At 45.5% G+C, this 21,015-nt stretch overlaps 1 protein-coding gene across 2 annotated transcripts in view; it reads right to left on the reverse strand.

Annotated features, from left to right (window-relative positions):
• The window catches only part of Ehd4 (EH-domain containing 4), a 63,884-nt gene that overhangs the window by 8,366 nt on the left and 34,503 nt on the right, over window positions 1-21,015 (reverse strand). Inside the window, exons 4-5 of one of the 2 annotated variants that reach the window (XM_063283055.1) lie at window positions 5,661-6,073; window positions 2,110-2,516 (exon numbers count right to left, since the gene is read on the reverse strand). In XM_063283055.1, coding sequence (XP_063139125.1) covers window positions 2,436-2,516; window positions 5,661-6,073 — 494 coding nt within the window. In that variant the 3' untranslated portion in view covers window positions 2,110-2,435. Of the gene's footprint in view, window positions 1-2,109; window positions 2,517-5,660; window positions 6,074-21,015 lie in introns of those variants that run through there. The other variant, NM_139324.2, reaches the window with a different exon arrangement.

Below are 21,015 nucleotides of genomic sequence, written 5' to 3' on the forward strand. Positions count from 1 at the left end.
CAACCAAGTAAGAATGATCACTGGGCATGCCTCAATGGGCAGAATGCTGACGTCTTCACAGGTGGCACTAAGTGGCTTCTGTATGAGACCAGTCGCCTGTGACCAGGCTGATGGAAACGCTCTCTCTGGGGAGGAAACCCAGATACATGAAAGGAAAGGTCTCCAACCCCCTAAGGGAGCGCAATCTCCGCAGCAGAGGACTGGCCTGTCACTCCCTTCCCTCAGTTGTGCTCATTACAAAAGTTTTCTTTACAGAATTTCAAATCTACAGAGTAATTCCGATGCCAAATAAATAACTAAGATAGTAAAGGATAAAAGTAAAACCCTGAGCAGTGACTTACACAATAACTGCATAGAATGGAAAATGCTACTAAGGAAAACAGACTTCTCTAGACTCTTAGAGAAGGAGGAAATTGGAGAGAGTGAGTAGATATGCGCCACTGCTTGGCTGAGAGCCTTTGGTGTGTGTGCACACTGGGTGGGGCCAAGAGGATTCCAACAGCAGGGCAAGTACATGCAGTGTACACAGGCCACCTGAAGATGTACACATGTTGGGCTGTATGACTATGGCTTAGGGACCAGCTTCTTAAACAGTGGCTGCTTAACTGAATGTTGGGGCTACTTAAAAGAAAACTGGCAACAATTAAAGCTTTCTGAATGCACAATCAGAAATTAACTCACAATCAAGCTTGTAATAAATCTGAGGTACTTCTCACTTGCCCCTGTAGTACTGTGTGACTACATGGCGACTTTGGTTCTGAACACACACACGTGTACTTTGCATATGCATGATGTCACACCACACACTGACAACAAACTATCTGAAGTATCTCTGCTCAGATTGTTTGTGAACTTACGGTAATAATTTTTTTCAGTTAATTATGGGAATGGTAATTCACCTTTGTAATCTCGGCCCTTAAAGCACTGAGACAGGACCGCCATAGGTTGAGGCCAGCCTGAGCTACACAGTATGTTCCAGGTCAGTCTAAGTTACCGAGTGAGACCTATTTCTCACCTGCTTCTGCTAAAAAAAGTTCAATAATAAACCAGAGACCCAAAAGATAATTTTTTAGGTGAAAATATGTGAGACTGAGAGACGCAGCCAAGTCCTGTTGAACAAGGGCTTGTTATTCAGACTGTAGCTGGTACCAATAACACATGGGATTCTAACAGGCTGAAGGAGGATTTGGGGGGCCTTTAGAGGCATCTGAGGTCAGCCTTCAGAGAAACAGGTTTCCATATATGGTCGTGAGCACTGACATCCACAAAGCCCAGCAGGGAGGGAGCTATTTTTAAAGCCTTGCAGTGGATAAGCATTTATGGGCTCATCACCACACACCACACAGGGACGCTCACACACTTCGACGTGTATCAATCTGATAAGCTACAGAATGCCTAACTTCTCCAAAAAGGAATTTGACAGTGCAGACAGGAAAGCCAGGCCCTGAGTGTTACATGTGACTAAGAGGAGGCCACACCTTTGGAGAGTAAAGTAAATTCCACAGAACTGTAGTGACCCTGAGAGTCACTGAGCTCTCCTCGTCCTCACCCGCTCCTTCCTCAAAAGCTGCTTTCTTCTCTTGTTGAGTGAGAATTTCCAAACGAGCTGGGGGCCTTTCCTAACCCTGTGCAGGATGGGGGTCTAACCATGAACTTGACTCACTTTTGGCTTTGCTCATCTATCCCGTACAGAAGTCTGAGATCTGCACATGTTTATACATGAATAAAACTAAATTTATTTCCCAAACCTGTATTTGGGGTTCCTAAGATAGCTTACTCTGAAGACCCATGCAGTAAGCTCTGCCTGCATCTCTGAGCAAACAGACTTCTGGCAGGCTGCCTCCCCACCTGATGAAAGGTGAGGACAGAAGGCTCACCCAGACCACGTGAGGATCTGTTCCTTTGAAGACAGTATTGACAACATACAAATAGAAAAACAGCAAAATTACCTAACTTCTAGGCTTTTTGTTTGTATTATTAAAATCGCACATCACTGTAAGTGAATAAAATAAAAACATGAGCCTCAGACCCCCAAAGAAGCCGGGAGAAGAGCATAGGCATCATCGGAGGATGTGTAGATTTACTAATACCTTGATTTTGGACTTCTGGTTTGTAGACTATGAGAGAATTTATTTATGTCACTCAGCCTACAGTAAAGCAGCCACAGGGCACTTACGCATGCTATCTGATCCAGCATTTTCCTACCCCTTAGTCTGACCCCTGTGTACAGACTTTTTTCTTCTTTTCCCCCATGCTAGGGACAGAAGCCAGGGCCTTGAGGACACTAGGGGACTGTTCTCCTGCTGAGCTTCATCCCCAGCCTGCCCCTGGCCTCTTTAAGAACAGAGCACCCACTGCATGTGCTATGTAAGGGCTAAGGTCACTGTGTACAGTTCTGCTTCTTCTCCAGCCCAGGCAGTTTCCTGTCCCGATGCTCAGCTGGGATTGCGACATGTCACGTGCAAACGGCCCTGTGGAGCTGGTGATGGAAGAAGCTGTGCCTCAAACATTTTCCTCTGAAAAGGAACAAGCCAGACACTATTCTTAGGAAGAAAAGAATATGCTATTTCTTTTCCCATAAGTAAGCTCAGCAAGTTTGACTATCCGCCCCTACATCTGCACAAGGTTTTCATTATTCAGTGTCAGAACACAGAGGCATTTTGTGCCTCACTAATCTAGGCCATGCTGGTCTGCTCTGAGGGCCAAATGCTCAGGAATGACAGGGGGCCACTACAGGCTGTGGTACTTGGCATTTCACCCAGCTCCATATTCATATTCATATTTATTCTCATACTCTCTCTCCCTTCCCTCCCTCCCTTCCTCCTTCCTCTTCCTCTTTCTCTTCCTTTCCTTTTGTTTTTTCAAGACAGGGTTTCTCTGTGTAGCCCTGGCTGTCCTGGGACTTGCTTTATAGACCAGCCTGGCCTTGAACTCAGAGATCTGCTTGCCTCTGCCTCCTAAGTGCTGGGATCAAAGGGGTGCTCCACCACACCCCATTCTTTCCCTTTTATGACTGAATACAGCTGCACCTGCAGTCACTACCCTTCAGTACTGACTGGCAAATTTTAAATGTCCATGGATACTAAATTCCATGAAATTTGCAGTCCACAGGAGCTACTAGCTTTGGCTAGAAAATAATTTAGGTGAGCTTGGTGTGTGGTGGCAGTGGTGGTGCATGCCTTTAATCCCATAACCTGGGAGGCAGGTAAATCTCTTAAGTTCCCGGCCAGCCTGGTCTAAAGAGCAAGTTCTAGGATAGTCAGGGCTATCAGAGATAGTCAGAGAAATCTTGTCTTGAAAAACAAACAAACACAATAGCAAAGAGATAACTTAGACTTTATATGCTCTGAAGGTTAAATGCATTTGTAATAGTTGGAAAAGAGAAATACCATGTGCCAAAGGGTCACTGAACAGATAAAGCCAGACAGACCTTCTACCACCAGTCCAGGGTAGTGGGCTTTATTTTATTTTATTTTATTTTTTGGTTCTTTTTTTCGGAGCTGGGGACCGAACCCAGGGCCTTGTGCTTCCTAGGTAAGCGCTCTACCACTGAGCTAAATCCCCAGCCCCGGTAGTGGGCTTTTTAGGAGAGAGGCAGGTAAGTGGCTTCACAAACTAGTTAGAGCAATGCCTTGCAGGACTGGAACAATGTGGCTTAGAATTCTGAAGGAAGTAGCTTATACCAGGAAGAAAGGACATGTGACTCACAGCACCCTGTCCTCGGATTAGTTTGGTGACATAGGGAGGAAGTGTATGCATGCCCTGGGGTGTAAGCAAGGGAATCAGGAGCTTGTGGTACATGTGCATGGGGCAGTGGAAGCTAGAGGCAGGTCTCTTAGGAGTGTGCACACTTGGCAAGAGAAGAAAGATAGCTCTGAGGAGAAATGAGGTGCTGGAAGGCGTGTGGCCCTCTGGAGAGCCATTCCTGTTTCCCTTAGAGAGGCATCTAGGCATCATCCGCCGAGTGCCATATGTGCAAGTACCCATTCCTTCCTCAGTACAGTTCCTCACGCTGTAACAAGGGTGCTCTGAGCCTCCCCCTCCACAGACCAACTTTTCAGCTCTGGCCTGGGCATGCCATGTCTGTGACCATTAAATGAACCAAGGCTGTACTAGACTCCAGAAGGCTGTCACAGTGTAACCAGGCCTGACCAGAAGTCAGGATGCAGGGGGTGACTTCCTTCCCTTGACTTTTTTTTTGTTTTGTTTTACACTAGAAGACCAAGAGAAGGGGAGTTGGCTCTACTTCCTGACTAAGCTCCAGTAGACATGGAACAGTCTGTGTCCTGGTGCAAGCCAGGTGATGGGCCCAGGCAGAAAGCTAGACTTAACAGCTGGGAGACTGGGTTTAGTCCTAGCTTCTATACTAATAGGCTAGGGGAGTCTGGAGAAATTACTTATCTTACCTTGTCTCTGAAAAATTAGGGAGTCAGTTTGTCCTCTGGATCTCAGACGCAGCTGATCATAAGGATACCTGAGAAGTCTACTTCCTCATATGTCTACACATACACAACCAAGATCAATAGCTATGGGGGAGGGCCTGGAAATTTCATTGGTTAAAACCCTTGGCTACTTCTGATGATCAACCAGGTCAGACCCCATACTGTCTAACAGCCCTGAGGATGCTTCCAGAAGTAGAGCACAATTGTATGAAACATACACACACTTTCTAAAGAACTCCTTACCTCTATACTCTTAGGAGTGGTCTGCTTTTCTTTCTTCAGAGACATTGCAGTATTGACTCTGCCACCTCTGGGGGTCAGCAGACCACCACTTACTTATATACTCACACATACATATCATGGGTACATATTCCAGGGTCTGCCAGGAGGCTCAGTTATGAGGCCGAGGTGCCTTTGTTATAAGGGCTTACAGTGAGTTACGAGCATGGGCATAGGCAGAATGAGGCTGGATGGATCTGGCCTGCTTCCCCCCACCCCCAACTTCTAGGTAGTTCTGGTTCTACCCTTAAATACAGTGTCTAGCGGTGACCTCTTAGGATCCCACTGGCTCTGGCAATGCCACCTCTTCTATACTGGGTCAGTTGAGATCTCGTCATCCTACCACAATGCTACCATGACAGCTCCCTTGTATCTACTGCACTGGCTGATCCTACCCTGTGCCCAGACGCTGTGCTCAGTGCTGTGTCACACAGAATCACACAAGCACTGCTTGTGAAAGGCTCTTGTTGGCTCCAGGTTTCAGATTCAAAACCAGGCTTCAAAGTCTCAGTCCCTGCCTGAGACTACAGACTGGGACAGAGCATGATCCTGATCCCAAGGCTATGTTCCTCTGCTTTTTTTAGTTTAGTTTGTTTGTTTACAGGGAGGGTTTCAGTACAGCCCTGGTTATTCTCAAACTCATAGAGGTCCCCCTGCCTTTGTCTCTTGAATGTTGGGGTTAAAGGTACAGCAAGATTATAGTGGTATTTGTTTGCTTGTTTGTTTTGGACAAGGTCTCACTGTGTAGTCCTGGCTGGCCTAGAACTCCTATGAAGACAAAGCTGGCCTTGAAACTCAAAGATCCACCAGCTTCTGCTGCCCAAGTGCTGAGATTAAGGTGTCCACCAATCACATCCCCTCCTCTGACGTCCATCCTTACAAGAGCTAGCAGAGTAATGCAATACCAACCCAGTGCCCGGTCTGTCATTTCATGCTTACTTTGGCCAACCTTGCTCGCTTGATGAGGTCATTGAGTTTGCGCACTGCAGCCTTCTGGGGCAGGCTCTGGATGTCTCTGAAGAGGTCCTGTGCTTCAGCCTCAAAGAGCCGGCGGTTGTCTGTATTCTGCAGAGGCTGTGCCCAAAAGGAGCCAATGTAGACTCGAAGTACTTCGGGTGTGTTGATGACCTTACCCAGAGACCACATGAGGGCCCCATAGACTCGCATCAGCTGCTGTGTGTCCACTTGGTCAGCCTTGTTCAGTACCACTCGGATTTTGTCATCCTGGCCCCGGAAGGCTTTGATCGCCTCTGAGAACTCATCTGAGATGTCCAATTTGTGAGCATCAAAGAGCAGGATGATCCTGTCAACCCTCTCGGCAAACCACTGTAAGACCTGGCAGAAGTCATACCCTGGGTGGAGGAAAGTGTCTGTTAGTGTGCTGACCACTTTGGGGGATGGTATAAGTATGGGAAAGCTCCAGTAAAGAGGGCTGAATCTGAGGCAGCAGAGCCTATGACCTGAAAATCATTTCACGTGAGGTGCCCTGGGCTAGATGTATATTGTCAAAACTGGGGACCTAGCACCCTTCCTAGGAAAGGAACAGAATGGGGTCTCTGGTCAGTCTGATGAAGCATCCCGTTTGGGCAAATTCACTTAACACTCACGACTCTGACTTTACCCAGCACAGGTCTTTGGATAGGTGACAGAACTGACCTCTAGTCCTGATACTGAAGACCACGGGCTACAGGCCTGCTCTTTGGACAAGTCTCACTTTTCAGAAAACATCTGAGATGAAGAAGGAAGAAGCTTGGTGGCTACCTGCAGTTTCCAGGGTGTCTGGTAAGCGTGGGAATAGAGGACGGTCTTTTAGTCCAAGTTTATAAAGTGTTGAGGAGGTCAAGGGCTGTCTGGGAAAAGTTGTGATTGATATTTATCATGTGGACTATTTATAGCTTAAGTGTGTTTATAAACTATTTTTAAAATATGTCATACAGAATATGGTCATTGCCAATTTCTTTTTTAAAATGGTCAGGGCCACAACAAATTCCACTGAGTGTATTTGGCCACCTACCAATGTGTTCCAAATCAAGACTGTCAGCCATCTCATCCAAGGAAGTGTGTTCCCAAGAGAGGCACACAGGGAGGCCAGCACCAAAGGCTATTTTGACCTCAGGCTGCTCAGCTGCAGAGTGACAGTCTCATTTAGCCCACTAGCTAAGCACTCACCTCCCCTGCTGCCTTCCTAGCCTGTTTTCCTTGTTCCCTTCCATTTCTAGTAGTTTCAAACTCAAAGTCTAGAGAATAATACAATGCTCCCATGTAATTTAACACGGTGCCCTGCTTACTGTAGATGCTTTTAAAAGCCAAGCTTGGTTTATTTAGATAACAAACACCAGACAGCAAAAAGAATTAACTAGATCTCCACCTATCGACACAGGCGAATCTTTGCAGCAGCAGCAGTAGCGGCAGCAACCTTTGTGGGTAGGTTGCTAGAGAGATGGCTCAGTAGCTAAGAGCACTGGCTGCTCTTCCAGGGGACCTGGCTTGGTTCCTAGCATTCACATGTCATCTAATAACTGCCTAAAACTCCAGTTCTAGGATATCTGACATCCTCCTCTGGCTTCCATGGGCACTTCATATGGTGCACAGACTTACATACAAGAAACCACTCAGATATATACATCAAAAATTATTTAAACAAAACTTAAAAAGAAAAACCCTACCCTTCATAAACATGGAAGTGTTGGGCAGAAATTAGTTTCAGAGATGAATATAATGTCAGACATGGTGTGTCATATGCAAGATCCTACCACTTAAGAGGTGGAGGCAGGAGGATTGCTACAAATTTGAGGCGAGCCTAAGTTACAGAGTTACCTTTATCCCGATAGATAGATCAATCGATCGATAGATACATACAAATAAACAACAAAAAGATGAATATAAAATGATAATATTCATATAAGATGTTAAAAACTAGGCAGTGCTCAGCATCCTATGGATATAAACTGCAGCAAAAGCCCGGTGTCAGTGTCAAGGTAAGATGCTGACTGAAGATGGAGTAGGTCTAAGGCAGATGAGGAAGTCACTCAGGGAGAATGATCTCTAAGGAAGAAAGAAGAGGCTTGTGGACTAAAGTTCTCACCCCTTTGAAAGCCAGTGTTAGTGAGCAGACACATATACGAGCAAACTAGAGCTAGTAAGGGCTTTGTTTTGTTTGGTTGGTTTTGAAATAGGGCTCACTTACACCCCTGGGTGGCCTTGAACTCACAGAAATCTGCCTGCTTCTGCCTCCAAAGTGCTGGGTGGGATTAGTGTGGCTGGGAATGTAGCTCAGTTGGTGGAATGCTGGTCTAGTATGCGTGACACTCTGGTCCCACCCTAACCTGTACAAAGCAGGTGCACTGTTATACCCCTGGGAGGGAGAAGCAAGATCACAAGTGCAAGATCACCCGTGGCTACATATCTAGTTCCAGGCCAGCCAGGGATACACTAATGCCCATTTCAAACAAAACAAAATACAACACACACAAAACAAAACCCCAAACCTAACTGAGACACATGGAAGCCCTCCTATGTCCCTCCATGGCCTTTCCTCCCTTCTCCCCACTTGGTACTTATGCCGATGGGCACTGCAGAGATTCCTAATTCTTTAGTGTAGCTGGCTTTAGAACTCCTGATTCCTTAGGGACAAAGAGGGCAGAAGTGGTGCACAGAATATAGGCCAGACTTTATTCTCATTTCTTCAACAACCAATTTAGATTAGAGCAAAAGCCAAGACTTGTTGACTGGGTCACATAGTATGTAAAGACAGAATCAAGATTTTCCTCTGAGTTTTGTTACTCAAAGGCCAAGCAAACTGCCTCATAAGCTAACAAGTACAATGGTTACCTGGACTAGTTAGTACACCAGACAGCCTCAAACCACAGGCCATGGTAGCTAAGCCTCAGCACATAAACATGTGCCCTTCAGGCGCTAGGAGGATGGCTGGGACCCCCTGACAGAAGGACCTACCTGGTGACTGCTCTTAGGAGGGTAAGAGACTCATCCCCTGGTCCCACTTGATGTCCCTGTGACTATGATGAGATCTTTGAAGACTCAGAGATATTCAGAGAAAATGCTGTGAGCAGCAGTGCCCTAAGAGGATGAGTCACTTTTTGATGAACTCCCTTTCTGCTCGAATGGGAGGGTCCTCCATGGGCCACAGGTGTCCCTTTTCTTTGTAGGCTGGACACAAGTAAGTGATTTAGACTTGGACACTGTTATCTTTCTACTGGAGTGGGGGAATAAACGGTGTGACACTAGGAGGAAAATGTACTCATAAAGGTGTTCACAGCCGTTTCCCGAGACTAGCTTTCCAACGTTCCCATTGGTTCTGTGACTGACCTGACCGGTTCTCCATCTGTGAGTCACAACCCTTTCACAGTGGTCTACTAAGACAGATTTACATTGCGAATCATAACAACAGAATTACAGTTATGACATAATAGCAAAATAATTTTATGGTTGGGGATCACCACAACATGAGGAACAGTATTAAAGGGTCACAGCATTGGCAAAGTTGGGAACCACTGTTTTAAAAGTTCCTTTTCTGCTCAAAGTCACCAGAACCCACTTCTTTAATTTGCTGCCAGAAACCATAACTGATAAGCCATTTCCTCCCACACTTTAATACTTTTGACCATATCTCACTGTCTGTGCCAAAGGAAGCTTGTCATCCCTGTAGATAAGCTGAAAGGGCAGTATTGCTCATGCTGGCATAGCTGTGTAGACACAGTGGCTCTTCCTCTCAGGTCGCCTTGGTTGACTGCTTGGCTGGGACATAACGTGTTAAACTATGGCTTAAATTAAAAGTTATAGACAGTAAGATCCTGGGCTGGGGGTGTAGCTGAGGGGAGGCACATTAAAGAGAGAGCAATGAGGAGCTTCCAGTGCTATGGTGAGATTCCACTATTGGGAACAGAGCTGCTTTGCAAGTTCACTCCAGTGAAGCCATTATACATCTCTGAAGGAATGGCCTCCTGCTTGTATTTTCTCTTTTTGAAGTAGCAATGAAAATCAAGAAGTACAGGGAGGTGCAGCTGTAATTTTGTATCAGTGAACAGGTCAAAGGACTGCTTGTCACATACCAGGTGACACAATCAAGAGCAGACATCACTGAACATCTCAGAGAGTACGGGGTTATCAAAAGTGGAAAAGGTTGGTTTGCTCAATTGCCCGATATACCATAATTATTTTTACCTTTTTAGTCATTTTGTAAGATTCTAATTCACTGGCATTTAATATGCTTCTACTGTACAACCACCATTACTTTCCATTTCCTAGACTTTTTCATCCTCCCAATTAAAACTCTAAACCTCTGACATAACAATTCTCTATTCTCTCTGTGGGGAACGGGAAGCTCTGACTGACTGAAGTCCTGAGAGGATATGTGCTACTGACATAAGCTGGCCACGTCAAAGACTGCGGAGCTCAGACCCACAGTGGCATGGCAAGGCCTTCCCCTTGGGGTGAGGTCCAGAGGCCTAGCAAGGCCTCCCTTAGATGAGAGAAGTACAAGTATTGACAGCATGTTAAGAATAAGTCATCACGTCCCCTCCCACCCAATGTCTGTGGCCTGAAGACTGCTCCTACAGAGAATGTTCCTGCTGGGGTTAGCTAATCTCATTCGCTCAATGCAGCCATATGCCATGAACCCTGTCTCTCTGTTTACCTGTATGCCATAACCCCATTTCCTTCTTCCGCTCTATACAATAACCCCACTTCTCTGTTCAATTGCATAACGCACTAGGCTTCCAGGGTGCTGCAGTTTCTCCAGCTAAGAGTCCAGACCACCTAGTTTTCTGTCTGTCTCTGTCTGTGTCTGTCTTTTCTTCACTCACTCACTATCTCTGTCAGGTCTATTCCTAGAGCCATCTGGATGTGGAATCTCTCATCTTCTCAGTTTCTGTGTACAGTTTCTCCTTTCTACTGTAGTGCTGCACTTGAATCAATCATACAATGCTGGGTTTACCTGGCACTATCATACATCATCCAGGTTATAGCAAATGTGAGTGTGTGTGTGTGTGTGCGCGCGCGCACGTGCGTATGCACATGTGTGTGCCTATGAGCTTGTGTGGAGGCAAGAGGAAGATATAAAGTGCCTTGCATGCTTGAACACCTTTTGCTTTAGTCCCCTAGGACAATACATAATAATATTCAGTTTCTCACTAAACCTTATTTTATTTTAGTTCCCAAATCTCATATAGTCCTGACTGGCCTGGAACTCACAGAGATCTGCCTGTCTCTGTTCCAAGAGTAGAACTAAAGGCACGTGCCACAATACATGGCTCTAAAGATTTTTATGTGTGTCTGTATGAGCCATACATGTGCAGGTTCCTATGGAGGCCAGAGGATGGTGTCAGGTCCCTTGGAGCTGGAGTTCAGGCTGTCGTGAGCTACCCAAGGTAGGTGCTGGAATGCAGAACTCAGGCCCCCTAGAAGAGCAGTGTGTGCTCTTAACTGCTGCGCCATCTCTCCAGTGCCCCTCTTCAGCTATAAATTCGTTAACCACAGGGACCACCTTCTTCATAGCTGCACATACTGTAGGCAGTGGGCAGTATGGGTTTAGACACACAGGCGTCTTGAATCTAATCCTGCCTTCATCGTAGTAGTTGTGTAGCTTTGCCCAAGTCACCTATCTTTGTTGCCTTGTTTGTAAAATGGAGCCCACAGCATTACCCACATACATTTCAGGGCCTCGGTCTTAACATATGAGGAATTTAGAATCATCTTAGCACCTAGAAAACTGCCCAAAATGTTATCTACTGGTCAGAGTAAAGAAATAAAATTTGGTATCTAGTGTTTGAGCACAGTGAGGCCACAGTAAATGTTTATCAAAAGATGCCTGGCTAGGGTGAAGTACAGTCTAGATTCAGGATGAGAGGCTGTTTCTAAGGGACTTTCTAAAACTCAGGTTTCTAGCTTTGTCTAGCCCCAAACTGGAACAATCCAGCTGTCTCTTGAAAGGCTTGTAAGGAGGGATGCAGGCAACCCGGGTCACTGCTGACACCTGAAGTGGAGTGAAGAAGCCAGTTACTACAGGGGATAGATATACTGAGCAGTTTATCTACATGGAATCCTAACAAGCAAGGTTAGGTGCCACGTCAGTGTTGTCCACAGCAGGGGTGGGGCTGGACTGATCCCTGAGTGACTGCAACAAAGAGAGGTCTCCTAGGGGATGAAGGTGGCTACATGTGTGCACGGATTTGTCACAGCTCTCCAATCTGCACGGTTATAAGAGATGCTCTTTAATACACATGAGCATGCACATATGAACACATGTGTGGAGGATGCAGGAACGGCATAGCAGCACCTTCCTTTGGTGCTCAAGTTGGTTTCTGAACATTCACTTAATTGTTTTTAGACTTATTTTGGGTGTGTGGGTGCTCAGGCTGCATGCACCTATGTGCATCATGCGCATTCCTGGTGCCCATGCAGATGAGATCCTCCTGGAACTGGTGTGACAGAGAGTGGTGACTCCCAGTGTGGGTGCTGGGAACCGAGTGTGGGTCCGCTGTAAGACTGCAACTGTACTCTTCATCACTGAGCCACCTCTCCAGCCAAATCATAAACATTCCAACTCTTTGAGACCCTCCAGTAGAACTTATTGGTATGAAACAAGAATGAGATATAATCAGCCCAGCTTTAAGGCTTTGGGAGTTGGAAAGGGTTTGGGAGTTGGAAAGGGTATGTGCCCTTCAGAAGATTCCAGTTTGGCATTCCTGGCTCCTTGTTCCAGGAACAAAGGGAGGGTCAGGAAGGAAGGGGCCTGCCCATCCAATCAGGGGCTTCCTGTCATGGTGTCTGTGGAAACTATGGTCTTCATTTGGGCCAAAGAAAGACTTGCCAGGAAATGGCAGCTAGGGTTCGAAGTTGCTCCCTGGCTTGGGTAAATTATGAAGTGGGGGACCTGAGGAAGCAAATTTGGTTATTTTTAATAAGGGGGGGAACTTAAATTTCTCCCCAGAGCCAAATTTCTAATTACAAAACTTTTAAACAACTCGTGTGTGTCAATAAAAGGATGTAAAACAATGGAGGACAATCAGGACAAGGCCAGATTCTCCCTGCCTGGGACCTCATGTGGCCTTGGGGTGGCCTTCAGTCTCTGCTCAACCTTTCCTCTTTGTAAAGGAACCCTACCTCCTAGAGTTGGCAGCTCTAGTTCCTGTTGGGCCCTAACACTACCCCAGAACTTCTGTGTTGGTTTGTTAGTGTGATGCCAAGATCTCCTGGGCCTCCTGGTCACCCCTCTATCTCTAGCTGGTGAGTGTCCATTAGATATAGGCACTGAGAATACTGGTCATGCTCTCTCCCACCCAAACTACCCTGGTCCAGGTTCCCTCCTCTCCAATTATCCTCAACCCCTAAAGTATTCCTAACTCCTCAAAACTGTGAGTTTTGAAACCCCACAAAACCCTGAGCACTCTGAGGACAACGTTTCCAGAGCAGTCTCCATGACTAGCCTGTGCCTCACCACTGGGTCTTTTCTAGTAGACTCCTACTGAACCCCACCTCTCCACCCTATAAAGCACCTGGGGCTCTCTGTAGTGTGTTGGAGGTACCTGTCCTTTCTAGTCTCCATACCTTTGCCTGTACTTTCCTTCTGCCTACATTGACTGGCCTGTTTTCCATCTGACCACCCACAGGCCCTCCCTCCATACAGCACAATGGGACTCCCTCCTGCATCCTCCCTTATAGGTCTGTTCTCTGCTTCAGGCTTGGGAGTGCCTCCTGGCCCAGGTACTCACTAGTGTACACCATAGCAAGCTGGAGAGCAGGCAAGGCCTTAACCATGTTTGTTACTCAAGCCCACTGCAGTTGCTTCACACCATCTAAGTCAAGTTCCCTTTGACATGCCTTTCCTTTTGCAGACTACTTAGTCTGTAGTGGTGTGTTTATTTGGTGATCAGAAGATGTAAATTCAAGGCTGGAGGGATGACTTAGTGGTTAATAGCACTTGTTCTCTTCCAGAGGACATGTCTTTTATTCTTCTTTTTTAAATCTTTATTAACTTGAGTATTTCTTATTTACATTTCAATTGTATTCCCCTTCCCGGTTTCTGGGCCAACATCCCCCTAACCCAACATCCCCCTAACCCCTCCTCCTCCCCTTCTATATGGGCTTCCCCTCCCCATCCTTCCCCCATTACCTCCCTCCCCCCCAACAATCACGTTCACTGGGGGGGTTCAGTCTTGGCAGGACCAAGGGCTTCCCCTTCCACTGGTGCTCTTACTAAGCTATTCATTGCTACCTATGAGGTTGGAGCCCAGGGTCAGTCCATGTATAGTCTTTGGGTAGTGGCTTAGTCCCTGGGTGTCTTTTATTCTTTTTTTTTTTTTTTTTTGGTTCTTTTTTTCGGAGCTGGGGATCGAACCCAGGGCCTTGCGCTTCCTAGGTAAGCGCTCTACCACTGAGCTAAATCCCCAGCCCCGGGTGTCTTTTATTCTTAACACCCACAATGTACAGCTCCCCTCCCCTTTCTGCCCAACACTACAGACCCAGGATCTACTATTGAACATAAGAGGTGTTTAACAAATATATCTTATTTCTCAAAAAACGTAAAAATGGAACTATCAAATGATCTGCTAATCCAATTTCTGAGTATTTAGAGGAAAGACCTGAAATTGAGACAGATAGATTGTACTTCTGTGTTAAATGTAGTATTATTTTTGAACCAAGCTGTGGAACACAAGTGCCGATGCATGGGTGAATATATGAGGAGGATGTGGTATATTCTTAATGCAGAGTTATCAATCAGCTTTGTAGCATGTGGCAATGTGACAACATGGATGGATTAGGAACATTATGATAAATGAAATAAGACTGTAGACGAATGCATATGCTATGTGATCCTACTATGAGATATTGAAACAGTCAAACTCACAGACTCATAGAGGGGAATGGTAGCTGCTAGGGCCTGAGTAAGAGGGGCCAACAGGCAGAGTGACTCAGCTATGCCAGATGAATGAGTCCTAGAGATTGGTTCAACTCCACAGCACCCAGAATTAATTCCACACTGGATGTAAACATTTGGTAAGAGGGGCTAGTAAGATGGTTCAGTGTGTAAAGTCACTTGTCACCAGGCCTGACAATTTGGGTTTGATCCCTGGAATCTATTTGGTGGAAGAGAGAACTAATTCTTATGTTTTTGTCTTCTGACTTCCACATTCATGCTGTGGTCTGTATGCAAGTCACCACCACTCAGACATACAAATACTTTTGTTTGTTTTCACTAGATGTGGGTGGGAGATGGAAAGAAAATTATAAGGAGACTAGATTGCCTGTCTCTTACCACAATAAAACAAAAAACAAAATAAAATACATTTGGTTTGGCCAAATGGGTTGATTTGAACAAGTATCAGTTTTTGGCAATTTAAAAAAAATAAAGTCACTTAAATAGTTCTTTAAAAAAGAGGCTATTTCTAACTACAGGAAGTATATACCATCTAAAAATAAGCATCAACTATCTGGGTCCACTCAGGCATCCTAACCATATTTTAAAAAGAGGCACTTGAGTACACAATAACAGACACTTTGTTAGACTTTTGTGGGGAGTCTTTGCATTGTTTCCAGGCTGAGTTTACTTTACAACTAGCAAAATATTTTTCTGAACATTTCATTGTTGTTGAGAGCAAAATGACAGCTAAAAATACGCAATGGATGCACATGTTTACCAGTTCTCGCTCCATTCCTGCCTGAGAGCTTCCTGGAGAATCCTCTCAGCAGTCCCTGTCACACTCCCACAGGCTGCTCTCATTTCCCCTGACCTACAGACAGGAATGGCCTAGAGAGGTCATCTCTGGTCCCCAGAGTACACAGCACTTTCACAGAGCACCAGGAGCCAAACCCAGGTATTCTAGCCCCAGCATCTGTGCCTTTTCCCGGTGTGTAGCACCAGAGGGATGCTGGGAGGTGAAACTTTACTGAGGGTGCTGTTCCTTTGCTTCTGTAGTGTTTTCAGTAGGGGAAGGATTCAATTTCCAGCGCTTTTCAGACATAGGCTGCACTGGTGTACCTTCCGCCACCCTCGAGGAAGCAGCACCCTGCAGCTCTGCAGCCCTGCCCCCACTCCAGGCAGATGACAGGTGGCTCTGTTCCATTTTCCTCTCTGCACAGTGTTAGGGTGAGGGTGGTGCTGAGGGGTAGTGATTCTGCACTGACACTGAACCCTAGTTTCAGTAGGACTTAGGGAGCACACACGCTGTGGTAAATAACTGTCGGCACAGAGGGGCCCCTGAAAAGAGTTATTTTGTGGAGGTTCAATGTGAGTTTTCCTCAAAGATCTCAGTGGGTAGTGGTTATCTCTTGGGGAACACAACTAGCTAGAATAAGATCCCTGAGCTCAGGAGCAGTCCCTGCCTCAGCACATGTGGCCTGAAGGGAATTTGGCTAAAATTTAGATTCAAACCAGGTCCAGTTAAGTTCGGTCCTGGGCTTCCTGCTGTTTACCTTGTTTTCCTTCCCATCCTTCTCCCTCTGGGATTCTGTCCAGAATCCTGTAAATCAGATTGTCTATGCATGCTTCCTTGTAAAATAAACAAGCCAACCTCATAGCCTGTCCTTCTGTCCTGTGTGAGGAGACAAGAGACCAGAGAAAGTTATATCAAAACTAACATATCAAGGCTGGTGATATACTCGGAACCCACATGGTGGAAGGAGAAAATGGACCCCCAAAGGTTGTCTTCTGACCTTCACACAAGTGCCATGCCCAGTGGGCCCACAGAATGCACAATCAGAATAAATAAAGCTAAAACAATCAACACATAAAAGAAGCCAGTCAGCAGAGAAAGACTAGGACCACTGGCTTACCTGGGCTTTATGTAACAACGAAGCATGTGTTAAAAAAGCCTCTATACACAAATATGGGAGAAACAGGTGCTATTTAAATGTCCTATAAAGGTCATGGAGGTTAAACTTTAAGACTTTACACCCTCTGAGAATACTTTCCATTTCTTCAAAAACTGTCTCTGTTCTTATTTCTAACCAGTCCTTTCTTCCTGGGAACAGAGCCTGGAATTGTTTACCCCTTGCTCCCAGATAGTAGCTGAACTGAGGAAGATCGTGAGGATAATGGCAGAGAAGACTTGTGGGAGCATGTGCAGACTTCACCTCACTGGGTCAGTCCATCAGCAGTGAACAGGGGAAGGTTCTAGGTGAGTCCTAGCCCACTAAATTCCACTGCTTCTCGTAGTGTGACCAAATGAAAGGGAAAATCGTTTCCTATCTTCCTTCCATCTCCGATTGAAAATCACCCAAGAAGCAGCCACATAAAGAGGGCTGGGGAAAGGCAGGATGCCATCTGACACGGAGGCCCTTTTCTAGAGAGGGAAGTTGTTGAGGACCTACCAACAACACACACAAGTCTTGTCACTTGTCCCAGCTAACTATTGCCTGTTGCCAGGCCTCAGTTTTCACATCTACAAGATAAGTCTGTTGATCACCAAGGAATCTTTTGAATCTTAAGGATTCTAGCTGTTTATATGGTTCTGGACAGGAGGCTATGAAAAGCCAAATGCTTGGGAAACACAGTTCAGCTTCTTAGCATCGATTGAAAACAGACATCCAGTAGTTACAGGATCAGCTTAATAGGTAGGCTACAGGGGCAGTCTCATTTTCCATTTCTCATTTTTTGGGGTTTGTGTACATCAGACAAGAAAATCTTAAACAATGCATCTATAAATCAGAAAGAGTCAGCTTGGCAAGCATTACCTAAATTTTCTTAAGGCAAAATGCCAATATCATCAGGCTCCACCCAAGTGTGATAAGGCCAAACACTGACAAATAAGGCTTTGACCTTGATAATAAATCTTGTCATTCCCTGGTTCAGAGGGGCAAAAAGACAATTCTTCAAACCATAGTTTTCTGAAGAGAAATGGTATACCAAGGTGATGGGCTCAAGAAAGGGCTTGAAAACAACTCCTGACTCCAAGAACCCAAGCTCACCCTGCCCTTACTTTGACTCACCCAGCACTGCCTAAGTGTTCTGAGTGTGGGACAGCAGCCAGACATGACGGCTAGCTCTGGCAACTAAGTTATGGCTTGCCAAACCATTACTCAGAGATTTTCTGAGTTTAAGTTACAAATGGAAAGACAGATCCAATCAGCAGAGACCATGTGAGTCTACAATGGGCTCTTAAAAAAAAGACTCCCTTACTTTACCAAGAACAATCCATATATTATAGCTATAGTTACCAACAGCACTTCAAATAGTCAAATAGAGCCTGTGTTGTGGTGCCAGGACAGGCATATCTCGAGAAGTTTAAGGTCAGCCTGGTTATACAGTGAGGCCATGTTTCAAAACAGAAATGAAATGAAAAAAAATGGAAAAAAAACAAACCCAAGAGGTGTTTGGATCCAGGTGAAATGTGTGAGATGGGAATTTCTCCAGGAAGCTGCCATGGTACAAGTGAGGAATATTACCAGGTAGAGAAAAAGGACCATGGGAGAAAAACCTAGAATTGTGACACGAACTAGGCTGTCACACCTCTTTCCTGACCACTTGTGGCAGGCCTCCCAATTCTAGCCTTGCTGTACTCTCTGGCTTTCCCTAGTCTACTATGAATACAAATATCCGATTTACTCATTCTGTTGTTTTGTTTTTTTTCCCTTCTGTTCCCTGAAGAACACTGAGAACCTGGGTCTAACCATAGCTCTATATAATAAGCAGTGGCCACCATGCCCACTATTTACCATGCTTTAAGCTAAGTGACATATACAGGTTCCCTCCTTCATCACCAACTCTGGGATCTGAGCTCAGGTTGGTCTCTTCCACATCCTTGGTGAGCTTGCTGCATCACAGGACCTGCACCGCAGGTGCCTGAACAACAGCCCTGCTATCCTCAGCTCTTCCACACCCACAGGCTTCTGGATGGCAGAGGAGCCTACAGACGTGACATGAACTCTGAAGTCAATCCTTCTCTGTGCTTCAAGGCTACTGAAAATAGCTAACATTTACAGAGCACCTGTGTATTCACTCGGACTATCCCATAAAGTTTTTTTCCTATTCTGTGGAAGGGACAAGGAGGCTTGAAGCAGCAGAGTATCTTCCCAGTGTGTGGCAGCGACTGGGAAGTGGAAAGATGCTACAGGAAGCATTTCTCAGTGTGCTGCTTCTCTCCAATCTAGCACTCTGCATTTGTAGTCATCCCACTCCCCGGGACGAGCACAGAGACTATTATGGAAGGTTTTTGGTTTTCCACATGCAACAGTAGGATTGAGACATTCTGAAAAGGCCCCATTACACTAGGGAGGCTATCAAACATCTGAAAGTACTGATATGAGAAATCCGTATTTAAATTCATTAGAGGTTGTAAGAACCCTTCCTTGAGAGTGCTTAAGAGCACTCCACATGGAATGACAGGACAGGTAGAGGACAGATGATTCATACCACGACTCCTTTCCCCTGGTCACCTGGTGACCTCTGCAGGGTAGGATGACCTTTGCTCTCATTGGAGGTTTTCCCCTGAGAGATACAGGTTAGCCTCAGAGCCTAGTGCAGTGCTATCCCAGGCAGCCTTTTCCTAGAGAAAGAAGCGGCTCCAGGGGATAGAGCTCTAAGTCTAGGAGAGCCATCAAACTTGCCAGCATCTTATCCTTTCATCTGTTTGGGGTGAAAGGGTTAGAGGGGTCTGACTCAGAAGTAGTAGCCTAATGCTGCTCCCAAATCCTCAAAGTGGCACTCTTTTATGTCAGAATCCCTGAGAAGCTGACTCTGGTCACCACTAGGTTCCTTGAACTGGGTACCAGGAGGCAGTGGCAACTGTGTCTTAGCCTGGAATTCATCACTTCAGTGTGCCATGCGTTGCTTACGGCAAAAATTAGGGAGCAGAAAGGACAGGACTGGATACAAGAAGACATAGAGACATTGGGTATGAAGCAAAGAGAAACACAATCAACAACAGAAATTGACCAGTAGTCTGCAGGAAAAAATGTCTGGATGTTCATATGCAATTCTGAGTAAACAAGAGGTTTAAAAGATATCCTTTTAATGGCTTCCCACTATTCCCAAAGCAAAATCTATGTGCTTCTTCTCTAGGCCTTTGGCACACACCTGTAGACCCTCCTGGCCTCCTCGTCCACTATTCTTGGCTACGTAACAGTGCACCAAGTGCTCAGAGCCAATGCAGCATCTTCTCCTGCAGAGCCTTTCTCAACTCTGTCAAGCAAATTCTCTATTCTTTTTTGTTGGTTCTAGTGACCAAATCAAAAGCATACCAGGCAAATACTTTACCTGTAAGTATCATACATCCCTGGCCTTACCTGCCATTCTATATGTCCAGCCTATATGTCTCCTCAGAGACCACCCTTGCCTAGACAACTATAGTAGGAATACCACTCGATATGGTATACCAAGACTCCCTTTTTAATCTTCTGTTTCAACTTAAATTTGGTCTGTATTTTGGCTCATTCTTGACCTCCACAGTATTTTTTGTATAAAGTCAGTCTTACTACTGTGAAATCTAAAGCAACAGGCATGCACTGAGCACCTGGCACAGTGCGGAACATGACAACCAATGTCGGAAGATCTCCTTCCCCTTCTTTCTACTGCCTCTGATAATGAGAACTGCAGGGTGGTAGCAGTTTTTCCAAAAATTGCCATAAAAATCTCTGAAAAAAAAAAGGATTTAGTTACTTTCTGGAGAGTGTTTAAGTTAGAGTTTTTATTGCTCTGATAAAAACCCATGACCAAAAGCAACTTGAGGAGGAAAGGGTTTATTTCAGCTCATAGTTTCACACCACAGTCCATTATCAAAGGAAGTCTGGGCAGAAACTCAAACAGGGCAGGAACCTGGAGGCAGGAGGTAATGTATAGGGCATGGAGTAGTACTGCTTTCTGGCTTGTTCTGCCTGCTTTCTTCAAAGTATCAAAGGGTACCACCTGCCAAAGGGTAGCATCATCTACAGTGAGATGGGCTCCTTCACCTTACAGGTAAATCTTACAAAGGGATTTCCTTAAATAAGATTCCTTCTTCCCAGATGACCCTAGCTTGTGTCAAGCTGACAACTACACTGTCCCGGTCTGTGTATAAGTCTTACAGTTAGTTAGAGAACCAATTAGACTGGTGAACTACACTGTCCCGGTCTGTGTATAAGTCTTACAGTTAGTTAGAGAACCAATTAGACTGGTGAACTACACTGTCCCGGTCTGTGTATAAGTCTTACAGTTAGAGAACCAATGGGCAAGAGTCCCACTCGGCTTCTCTTTAGCTGGTTTGTTTAAGCAACCATAAGAGTTCATGGTTTAAACACACTCATTTTCTGTGGTAGTTTAGTTGACTAGCAGTTCTTAGTCGGGGCTGGGGTCCCTCATGAG

Source organism: Rattus norvegicus, chromosome 3 (assembly GCF_036323735.1).
Source record: "Rattus norvegicus strain BN/NHsdMcwi chromosome 3, GRCr8, whole genome shotgun sequence".
Lineage (NCBI taxonomy): Eukaryota > Metazoa > Chordata > Mammalia > Rodentia > Muridae > Rattus > Rattus norvegicus.